Source organism: Agelaius tricolor, unplaced genomic scaffold, assembly GCF_023055355.1.
Source record: "Agelaius tricolor isolate 1412-34295 unplaced genomic scaffold, bAgeTri1.0.p SCAF_7, whole genome shotgun sequence".
Classification (NCBI taxonomy): domain Eukaryota; kingdom Metazoa; phylum Chordata; class Aves; order Passeriformes; family Icteridae; genus Agelaius; species Agelaius tricolor.
In genome coordinates this window covers 44,936,446-44,948,852 of record NW_027269267.1, presented here as the reverse complement: position 1 = coordinate 44,948,852, position 12,407 = coordinate 44,936,446, and the positions used below count along the sequence as shown (strand labels likewise).

General features: G+C 34.9%; 1 protein-coding gene across 16 annotated transcripts in view; it reads right to left on the bottom strand.

Annotated features, from left to right (window-relative positions):
- The window catches only part of MYCBP2 (MYC binding protein 2), a 175,052-nt gene that overhangs the window by 30,578 nt on the left and 132,067 nt on the right, over positions 1-12,407 (bottom strand). For 14 of the 16 annotated variants that reach the window (XM_071431021.1, XM_071431023.1, XM_071431026.1 and 11 more), the window contains one exon: positions 9,254-9,415. The exons of the other annotated variants lie outside the window; for them this stretch is intronic. In XM_071431021.1, coding sequence (XP_071287122.1) covers positions 9,254-9,415 — 162 coding nt within the window. The remainder of the gene's footprint in view (positions 1-9,253; positions 9,416-12,407) is intronic. 16 annotated transcript variants of the gene reach the window in all.

The following is a 12,407-nucleotide window of genomic DNA, read 5'->3' as shown; positions in this document are numbered from 1 at the left end:
AGGAAGTTTTTACAGAGAAAACACTACTATGGAGGTTATCAAAAGCCACAGTTCACTCTTTCTACAAAACAGTAAAGGAAGCACAATTTACATCCTTAGGTGAAATTCCAGAGTTAACTAAGTTTACCACAGTTGCAACAGAAACCAGGGACTATTTATTATCTCAATGTGTGACAGGCTGACTGCATCAGGAGATGATCACATGTATAATGTATATCTCTCTTGAATAGAGATCAAATGTACTGCCAGATTTATTTTCTTCAATGCTCAAAAGCCAGGAATTGTAGCAAGTAAACACTGTTAGTAAGGCAAATTGGACAAGAGGCTTGCAACTATGCTCAAAATGACTCAAATGGATAATCTATGGAATCTACTTTTTCAAGTTCAAAATCTACCCCATGTTCAGCTATAAAAACACTTAAACCCCCCCAAAACAAGAAATCCACTTTTTTCAACCACTAAGTTAAATGGCCAGCTCTGGTCAATGATGTCCCCGTACTTCAATGCACTAATTTATTGTTCCTACGCACATTGACTTTGTACATACATTAATCTACAGAGCTGTAAGACTACAAGAGCTACAAGAACTACAGGCAGCTTAGTACAGGGTACATACAAAACAAGTATATGCAAAAAGTAGCTTATGAAGGCAATCTGCTTCTGATACCTCTTGAACCAAGTCTCTCTTATAGAATTGTATTCTGAAAATTAATCCAAGCAATATGGAAATTACTGGCAAGCAATGCAGCAGTTAATACAGCTGTCTCTCCATAAATCCTTACTGCAAAATCTTGAATGCAGAGTTAAATCCTTTTGATTTGAATGGGTTTTCATTAGTCAAACATGAGAAGTGTTTCCCTAGTAAGCCTGTAGAATTAGGACACAGTACATAGGAATATTTTTCTTTTCTAGATATTAAAAAGGTTATTTGCATTTGTCTGGGCATATTTTTGAGAAAGCAACTATTTGTTAAAAAATAAAGTTTCAATTAATCAAAGAGTATTTGCAAATTTAAGCCTTGATTTCTAGTGGGAACAGGATAGACAGTCACCTTTAGCTAGTATCTTCAGTATTAGAGGATGTGAAATCAGTGTCTACTTCCTTATGCATTGTGGGATCTGAAGCAACTTCATGTAGTTCTCAATCACCAACCCTTACCCCTACCCTAGAAAATACATAGATGCAATTTTTTCCTAATATTATCTCTCACAATATAAAAAACAACCAAGAAAAATTTAGAAAACTTTTGAGCAAAATTTAGCAACCAAGAAGCTTCCTCAGGTTATAAAAAATTATTATTTATTTGCTATTTCCATATTTAAATACCTTACAATAAAACTAACAGCAACAGGAAAAAAGTGAAGGATGAATTATATTGGAATATTTAACAAGCCTGAAATTTAGAATATTTTTCTGCCTTCCCAAGACATGGCATTTCATACTTTTCTGAGCAGAGAAGAAATATTGTGTCTATATTCAAGAATAATATATCAAATGTGAGCAATAGAATATAATGAGAATATAGCAAGTATTTATCATCCTAATAAATTTTGAGAGTCTAATCTGTCTTCATTTGTACAAGTTCTATAACTGTTTTTCACTTGGAAGGGGGAAGCTGGAATAGGAAGGCAAGAAATAACATGGTAAATTGTGGTTTATAAAATGACTGTTCTTGCTAAAAGAAAAAAAAAAGTTTTGGAAATATCAGTCCAAGCATTTCAACCATTCCAGCTTAATTATTCACTGGTTTTAATCATGAGCTATTTTGAGATGCTTATTTTGTGATAAATTCTGAAATGCAAATTAGAATTACTTTTATACACATTTTTCCCAGTCTGCCAGATGAGAAAATACTTAAGATTGAAAGTATTACAGAATGCCTCATAAAAGAGAAAAAAAACCTGAAAAGATGACAATCATTTTAGAGAACATATAACACTTCAAGCCATTCAGCAAAGTATCAAATTTAAAGTACATGCATGATTAGCAAATACCAATGGGGAAAACATTCCAGAATAAAACTGCTTATGAAAGGTATAGCCTAATGATGGCTTCCAACAAAAAAAGTATCTTGTTTTTTAAGAAAACAAAGGTTTGCACATAGAGAAATAATCCTAAGCAGCATTCAGGAGTATCAGCACAAAAAGAAAAATCTCCCAAAGGAAAAAGTGCATAAAATAGCAAGCTGCTTTGTCTGTAAGCAAAAGAAAAAAAAAATCCCAGATTTTATTTCCTGTTTCTTCTTAGGAACTTCTTTTGCCTATTGTTTGAAAACAGCTGTAATTAGATTAACAGTCACTTTCCATTTTACAAAGCAGAGACAGCTAGATTGTGCATCATGGACTTGCTGCAACTCAGGAAGGCAACGCTGAATGACTATATCAGATGAGCTCCCAACAAATACCAAATTTGAACATTTGCTTTCAAAACATTATTTTCTTACATGAATGAAATGAAAATGCATGGAAGAAGGAAGAAAAACAAACCCAAAACATTTTGCAGGTAAAAAATCTGAATAACCTTGCTATGTTGGCATGCATACCCACCCTTCAGTTTGTGAGAGAGAGATGAAATAGCAGAGGCAGGCCCAGCTACATCACTACTTTTGTAAATACGCTCACGAGAAGCAAGGCAGCAGGATGGAGTTTCTACAGTGGAAAACAGTTGCACAGAAGCAGCACAGATTCAATGGAAAAGCAGCAGAGATAAAAACAATAGCATTTCAAATGATATGCATCTTCTTTGTTATGTGTTCTGAATTCCTACTTTAGTTTTAAATGACAGACAGTAATTTGTATTGGAATGCAGTAGATCAGCTTCCTTGATCTAAAAATGCTGCAATTTAAATCTTAGTTTTTAGGATCTAAAAATGTAATATATGAGGGCTAGCCAATGACATTTATGGTTTATTATAAAAATCAGCAGTTTCTAGTTTTGAACTGAACCTGGATTTGAGATGTTAACATTTAATCTGTAACTTCATAAATTAATTATTTAGAACTTCAATATGGTCTTCCAGATGATCAATTTACACATTCTTTAGTGAAAATTAGAGGACATCTAATTTAGTTTTGGAGTCTTGTTAATCACTGGAAAGAATGGAAAAAAATACATTAAACACACCAAAACTCTGTTTTCAAAAGTGATTGCACCTCAATAATGTAATGTTTTGAAAAACTTCACTTATGTAATGTGAAGTTCCTCAATACAAGAAACCTAACTAGTAGTAGATGAATGTCTACCCAACAGTACACAGATGAAAAAAAAACCTGTATCAGGTCTTAAAAATAATTTTGATTTAAGAAAAATTCTGATGTCATCCAAATAATTTCAGTACAGTGTACTGACATCAAATCTGTTAGAAATACAACTCCACAAAAATAAAACTTGGAGAGAAATAATAGGGAGTTTTCATTTCCATCTATAATTTAATTTTTTTTTCTGGTTTTAATTTTAAGTCCTATTCCTTCCTTTGGGGAAAAAAAAAAGTAGAATTCTTACTGAAGTAGTAATTGTAATGAGAATGTGTATGTTAGAAGATACTGTTTTAGATACACCCTTTTGTACAAATGGAGTAAGGTAGTTGTATTGAAAATAAATTATTTTAATTCCTACACTATTTAAGACACCTTTTTGTCCTGGTAATACATTTATTGACTTGTACACTCAACTTACCAAGCCTGCTACCTTATGCAATGAGCTATGGTTCTAGAAATTGCAATGAGAAGGTGTTCATACATTTGAAGTAAGAATTTCATTCTCTAAAAAAGGAAATGAATCCTTAATTTCTCAACACTGTATTAACACAGATTTAACACCAGTATTACCTACTTTTGATACCTACAAATTATTTTGAGAGATCCAATAACAACTATATAGCTTCTGAGCAACATGATGTCACCCAGTCAATTTTTAAAGGTAAAAAGCAGACAAACATTAGGAGCACAAAACAGCAGTAGCAGCAAACCTAAAAATTTTGTCAATTTGATACACTAGCATCCCACTGTACGAATAATAAAAGGAAAATCTTTATGAAATCCACTTTCATGAATGCACATTATAAATACTTCATTCTTTGTCTCTGAGAACACTTACATTTTATAATACTGTAATCTAGTGTTGAATGATGCCCTACTACTACTAAAGCATTTCAAGGGGACTGTGGGTCCAAGCAGTATGACAATCCATATATATCCAGGATAACTGGACAGCCTCAGGGACCAACATTTTGATTAGGGCTCCCTCTTCCTGAAACATCCTCAAAGACTACAAAGACTTGAAATACAAGGCAGGCAAGGCTGTCTCATGAGCCATTCAAATGTGACAGTGTGCCTTTAGTCATGCTTTCCTTCAACATGGAAACAGCTCCACCTTGAAAAGCTACCCAATATGGAGACATAAGAAGCAATTCAATTTCAATGCCAGGGTGCTCTGAGGAAACCTAGGAAGCAAGACATACCACTGACTGGCTCATGTGAAACTTTTTTAAGCAAACTCTGTAACCATCATGTAAAATGCCACTGGAAAATGGAGTTAACATTAAGTTTATTCTGAAATGCCACTGCTTTTCTGCATCACAATGAAGGAAAGCACTGACCTGCCTTTGCTGTGCTGCCTAAGCAATGGATGCCTCTTAAAAACAATGCATTCTTCTTTCACTCACTTTTACTGACATGGAAACTACAATACAGCTGTCAGTTCAATCTCCTCAAGCACTGCAATCAACATATCTTTCTCCACCTCCTGAAAATGCCAAATATCATACTAACAGCAGGACTAGGACTTTTTTAGAAATTATTTTTCCATGAATAAAAGAATGCACTGAATTAAAAAAAAAAGCCTGAATATTAAAAAGAAAAACATATTTAGTATGGTTAAAGTGGGGATATGAGTGAATGAATTAAAGCAAAAGCTGATATATGCTATAATGAGAAAAATATTAGCAATATTCTATACCAATGGTGGGGCTTGGAACACTAACACTTGAGCCACATAAGCATATGAACTGAAAGAAATGTTCCTGTCCTGGAAAGGTATATAAAAAATAGAAATCTATGCTTTTCCAATTTGTAACTACAACTTCTGAAGATGTGATATGAAGAGATTAGTTCTAAAAAAACACCTGACACAATTTGTACTCTTTTTCCAGCCTTTACCATACCAGCCCTCCGAGGACGGTTTTGGATTGACCTGGCCAAATGTATGTTTCATATGTACCCTTGCCTATAGAACCTGAAAAGCCTAGGTTCTGGGACCATTTAATTTAGCTCAAATTTTCAGGAATGATACCTTGGCAATATCAAGGTATCGTTATTTTTAATTTTTAAATTATGAAAAAACAATTAGATAAGTTGTCATTGGTTTAACTGATGATTAAATCACACACAGAAGAGATCACCATGCCTGGTTGAGAAGATTCTCTCAATTTTACTGAGACCCTACCAAGAAGCACATCTTATGTGCTTCATATGTGTGCTGGTCTTTTGTGCCCCCTCCACAGTTTTAGAAAATGCAGAGAGAAGCACTGTGGTTCTAAATGCAATTTCACCAGCACCTAAATGGGAAAGGAACAAAACCAAAAAGAAACTGATTGCACAATAGTGAAAGGATGTATGGAGGAACTCCTGACAAGAATGGCAGGAGCTGATGGTGGATGGTTGGACTGCAGCTCTGCAGCACAGACTGCAAAGGAAGCAGCTGACAGGACACTGCATTGAACAGCAGCTCAGCACTGCAGCTTCTGCCTGGACAGGAAACAGTACCTCAAACAAGCTGCATGGCTGCTGGGAGGGAGGGAAGTTAACATAGCAGAAATCATGGGGGCCCAAAGCTTTTCAGCCCAGAAATCCATCCCTCATTTGCAGTATCAACTCAGGCGTGAGAAACCATGGCATAAAGCTCTAACACTGGTGACTGCAAAGTCTCACACTTCCCTCCTTAACTTCAGAGCTCAACAGCCAATCATCAAATTTTGGTAACTGATGCTGGACAGCATGCCAAATCCTGTTACCTACACTTGCCACATCTAAGGAGATTTATGACCTAGCATATATTGCTGAAGGTTGAGAAACAAGATCTTCCATGACCCTCTAGGCTTCCTCACTTCCCCTACAATCAGAACTCAATGGAAATTTGTCTTCTATGCTTTTAGCCAAGTTCATTGACAAATAAATCAAGCAACAGTAATAATCTTGTGGGTATGGCAGTTTGCACAAGCAAATCTGTTACTGATGATCTTACAGGCTTCTCAGAAGCAAGCATAAGCAGGCTGCAGCAATTACAGCCTGTTTTGGTCAAATATCCAAGGAAGAAACATACATAAACTTGTGATCTTACTGGAAAAAAATTCTTGCTAAGGCTCCAAGTCAATACAGATGTTCCTGTACTCTAAGGTAGGTTCTGCCAGCTCTTCTACCTTTTCTGAACTTTTAGTTCCACACAAGACTGACAAAGAATTAAAATAAATGGCAAGAGTACCTTGTCTGTCCCTGTGAAAAAGAAAACCATCTCTTGTATAACTATGTCTGAAAAGTAGCAAAGGAATTAAGCAAGACAGAACAATCAGCCATTCAGAGATTTCTAGCAAGTAATACAAAATTGAGTAACAGTTTCCATTTTGTTTTTTCTAATATCCCTTCTGCAACAAATTCTTTGATATAACACAGAGTGCTGTCGTAACTCATTTATGATGTGAAAGGAGTAACAGAGGCACTTTTTATTTCTTCAAGCATTATATCTCAGGAGGTGACTGTCCTAAACTGTAGTATTTCAGAAAAAAATAACCAGACACTGTGTTGGAGGATAAAAGGTTGTGACAAGTCCTTTCCTTCTTTCTTAAGTGAATTTGCAAACCAAACCTCAAGGACAGAAAAATCTCCTGAAAAACCAGCTACCTACAAACACTTCTAAGGAAAACTATAATCTGTCACCAGCACAAAGTATGTTTATATCAGATGAAGATTTTTCTTCCTATTATAAAAATCTAAATTAAGGAAATAATTCTAGAGGGCATTCAGCAGGATCCTAGCTTTCCTCAGAATTATGCCAAACCAAATTTCTCCCCAGGGATAGAGATATTTGAGAAAGAACAGAAAATGTAAACAGTTGACTGAACTATTTAGGCTGACTTGCAATCAAGATTGGCATTTAGTGTATAACATCTGCAGACAGGAAAATCTAGGCTGGCACAACTTCTTTCAACTATTAGACTACCATTAGTCCATTTAATAAAACAGTATACTGACTATAAGCATTCATTCTAATTTTAAAATCTAACTTTACTGCAGGAAGCACTTAAGGATGGAGCATGTAATTGGAAAGTAAAACTAAGCATGTCTTGGGCAAAAATTCAATTGACTTGATATGGACTCAAGATATGTTGTTTAGTGGATTTGACTTTTAATTACGTTTGGTAGCAGGAGGCTATGAAGTTATTTAGAAGTAATTAATTAAAATTGCATACTTAAAATGAGTTTCTGTTACAGTTCTAATACAACTGCATAAAACTATTAGATGAAAAAGTATAATGATACAGTCTTACAGGCATCCCTGACTATATGCTGAATTTGGGTGTACTTGCAAATGGAGGATGAACAAGTTTGCAAAAGTCTAAGTAAATTCAAACAAGAAATCTCCCATATTTTTTTTTAAATTTTGTGAAAACAAAAATGTTACTATTTCTCTCCTTTATGAATAATTTACATTATCTTCATCAAACCTGACACTGGATAATAAACTGTTTAAAAAAAAAGTCTATGCATCAAATCAGAGTCAGCGACCAGTACACCAGCTCAGGCTGACAATTTTTTCCCTTCTCAAAGGGCAAATCACCAAATTGGTTGAGACCTTGTACTAAGCTAAGATCCCAAATCAGACACAAATTCAAAAAAAATTTTCCAGTTTCATCATGTTTTTATTTGGTAGACTAGCAGTGCTCCTCCCCTACCTGACAAAACAAAGGCTTTCATTTGAACTGGATCCTAATTAAAACACAAAACATGGATGTACCTTACTGAATACAGTTTATCTACACATCTTGGACAGAAAAATCCATTGAGAAATATTGTTGTGCAATCAAAAAGCTTTTGTTTTCATACAATATGAGTTTAAATGCTAAAGGACAAATAATCTGAAATTTGAAATAAGACAATTAGGGTTATTTTTGATGCAAAGCTGAGTAACTGATTTTACCTCTCTGAACAACAGAAAAAAAACCCTAGAAGTGATAGGAAAGAATAAATATTTGACAAATTCTCAATGAGAGTGTGCTGGTGCCACTGGCAGTCAGCTGTTTTATCTGAGTAGAGTTTGGAATATTTTGCTTTGATGGTGGTGTAAAGTTCCACCAGAACTACAGGATGTTGGTGTAGAGTCCAGCAGAACTACAGAAGATCACAGTCAAAAGATTTCTGACAATCCTCATAAAAGCAAATTAGAAATCTTAATCTAGCTCTCACATGAAGGACTTCACTGTAACTTCAATAAGCTGAGCTGGAGAGGTGCAGGACTGCATGTACACAGACACTGAACTGACTGACAAGGTCAACAAGAAAGAGCTGAGGCACCTCAGAGAGATAGTTTGTGGGAGACAGGCATAAAGGAGTATTCCTGTGACCTGTGCTGTAACTGTCCTGCATGTAAGAGAGAATTTAGTGCAGTATCAGCTATCCATCACAAATGCTGAGATTTTAGTTTTCATTAATCAAAACAGTCTCCTGTCCTCCCATCAGGTTAGCAAACTTTCTTTAGCAGGCCAATCTTATGAGCACCCAACAGAAATCTAACAAAACACTTCTTATGAGTAGAGCCAAGTTATTCCCACTGTCCTGCTACATCCCTGAAGTTAGGAGCAATGACAAAAATAGAAATTTAGGAAGTAAGAAAAGTTAATACCTATGTGCTTTTCTGCAGTGCATTTTTGATGTTAAAAGAATTATCAACATTTTGTACTATATAAAATATTTACCTCATTTATAAACCAGAGTTGCATAAAATACTGGAAATGCACTTTCATGACTTGTCTATGGTGAAGAACACATACAAACCCAAAATACTGTCAATATAAAAATTAAAGTTGAACAAGTATACTTCTTTGGGAGCATTACCTCACATGCTTCTGAATCATGAAAAACTTAAACCAAACAAACCCAGAAAGGTGCACTGTGGGATGGTTAGCAGCTGGTAAGCAACTGAGAACAGCAATGTGAAAGCTGCAGAAATGGACTGATGAGGCAGGTAAGGCTGACAAACTTACTCTGAAGCTGTGGCTGAGGCTGCTGGAAGGAAAGGGGCTGTCCGAACACAAATGGACTGTGGACAAGGGAAGAGGGAGCTTTTGCAGCTTGATCAAAGATGGAAGGAGCTGGGAGATTTGGCCGTGACTGAATGGAATTCAGTATGGCACTCAGTTGGTCACCTGTAGTGGGCAAAACAGTCAAAACTACAACCTGTTACCTGTCATTCTCCACAAAGGCAGAGTAAAATGGTACTCAAAGTTTCAATGATGGTAAGAGAGAAAGCTCATACATCTCATTTAGCCACATACAACTCTGGTTGTGGCTAAACATAAAAATCTCACTCCATGCATGGCAATAAAATTACTATTTTTTAAGGCTCATGGATATTTTACTGCAATTGTTTTAAACATTTCAAAATAGAGATTTATATTTGCCTTGCTAAAAAATGAAGAGCAGCCAAAGAAAAAACAGAAATCCCTAGCATTTACAGTAACACACACATGCAACAGTACATGCAGAAAAAACATTAGAAAAACTGATGAAAAGGGAAAGCTAACATGTAATTAGGCTTGGCAAATGTATTTCTGTGCCAGTATTTTAGTAAATATTTGCTCATTTTTGCAAATATTTTAAAAACTATTCTGTTACACTGTTTTTCAAGGTCAGATTGAAGGTAATTTAAAAAATCTGTAAGTACCACTTAAGAATTGGAATTGGTTTTCTGAAGAATTACCTACATTTACTGTGAGGCAAATGAAGGCATTCAATAAACTAATTTATAAATTATAATTTATAATTAATAAACTCTTGATGTTAAAATCAAGAGTTTTAATTTCTGAATGCCAATTTTTAAAGAACTCTATGTGAGCATTAGAAATACATGACGCCTCAGTAAGAAGGCCACACCATGTTGTAACTTGAAGTATACTTAGTAATATGAGGTAGGAGACACCTGAGATTCTCTCAAATTCTTGATTTGAACCATCACCAGACAAATCCTAACAATGTCACTTAATTCTGCACATTCCTATAATTTTGACAGCATTGTAGAAAACCTAGTAAAGAATTTTAGCAGCTGATACAGAATTTACAACATTTTTTGATTATTATAAATTATCTTTTTAAGGAATTAGGGACATACCAGCAGATGAATCAAACCCTGTATTACCCAAGAACTGAAAAGTTAAATTTGTTTTCTTGATATTTTGGGTTAAAAATTAAGATGACAAAATACCAGAAAATAGCTCGAATGCCCTTTTAAATAATCATCTAGAGGAATCAATGAATCAATTTTATTTCACTCTTTTGGAAGTAGCATACCTAAAACCTACTGGAAACTGCACTTCAGCATCAATCATTCCTACCTTAAAAACCTAGAAGTGAGTGAACAACCTGATCTAGGGGGTTTTGGACCTAAGGTGATCTGTAAGATCTCTTGCAACCCCAGCCATTCTGTGATTTACATGTCTGACAAACTATTATTATTAAATGTAATGAGCCTAATTCCTAAAAAGAGGAATTATTTTAAAGGGAAGAATATCTGAGAAGAAGCTGACAGTCATCTGCCCACAATAATCAAAGATGGAGGTGGGTAGGGCCAATCATGAGGAGTATTAAAAACTTGCCTGTGACACAGAAAGCTGGAAGAGAGAAGACATAGCTAAATAAAACAGATTTTTTGGGGGAGTTAAGTCTTCTTTCTTGCAGGTAATAATGTAAACCTAAAATTAATGGTTTAACAGAAGGAAACTCTTACCTACTGTAGAACTACACACCTATTATGGAGATCTTTACATTTGATCAGTTATTTTGAAACACTCTTGGATGGGACTGAAATTTCATCAAAACCAGGGCATTCCTATAAAAGTACTTTTAACAAACAAGCCCCTCCAAAGAAGTGCTTCCTTGGCAAATTCCCCTAAGAGATTGTGCCTGTGCCTTCCATTTTTTATTTTTCACAAAACTCAGAGCTTCTTAGACCTGAGAATACAGAAAGACTGCATACAAAGTAATGGTACAGCTGAAGAATTCTATTTTTGGGAAAGTAAGACCATTATTCTTTCAATATAGTTGCCAACAACTCTTGGGCAATTCAAAAGGAAATACAGTACACAGATAGAATGAAGCCATGTAGCTGAGTTGTTCATTCACACTAAATATCACAGCTTGAGGGTATCTTGAGAAAATAATGCATACAAAATAGTAGTGAATTCAATGCCAGGAGTAGCTTCCAAATGTTTTGTAACTGTATCATCCCAAAGAAACACCTTTGACTGGCTTAAAATGTAGTAAAGAGAATCACAATGTCTTTAGAAATCAGGATGCCTGTTAATATAGCATATTTATCTCTAAGATTTTATCTCTGGACAACACAGAACAAAAAAATTTTTGTCTTAATAGATTTCTGCAAAAAAAAAAAAGAACAGATAATATTTCTGCACTATTACACAATTGACACTGAGAGACAAGCTGTAATACTGCCTCAGATCTTAAATACTTCCACTTTTGTGATTCCACCACTACTCTGAAATGAATAAGGATGAACTGGGAAAAGAAGGTTTAAAAGGCTCTAAAAAATAAAAGGAAAATGCTTCAAATTATTCAGCCTTTGTCCAAAAAAGAGGGTTTCCTATAACAATGCATAGACAAGTATGGACCCCTTTCTACACAGTAAACCACTGTGAAATGATATAGAGCTATTTCATGTTGTGACATTAACAGAATAGACTATTTAGGAATAGTTATTTTTCTAATCTTCTCTCCTTTAAAGTAAGTTTTAAATTCTTTTATTTAGGATACCATGAAGAAATATATGCTGGTGCTAAAAAACACATAGAACACCTTACGCCCTTATTTGTAGTGGCATAGGCTAGAGCAATGTAAGAATAAAACCACAGAGCTCCATGGTTCAGGAATATTTCTCAAGAACCTCATGGAAAGTCCCTTCTGTATTATTAGATCTGCTAGAACTAACAAAGAAATGAATAGAAAGCATGCAGATTGAGTTTATTCTGATGGCTTTCATATATGTATTTAGGTCTTGCCAACAAAATAAACCATGATTAAAAGAAACAACTGTTTTATATCAGTAAAAGAAACTAGACTTTATTTATTTCCCAGCAGTTGTAACTGGTATCCAGATGACTGAAAGGCAACTTCAGTTTTATAACT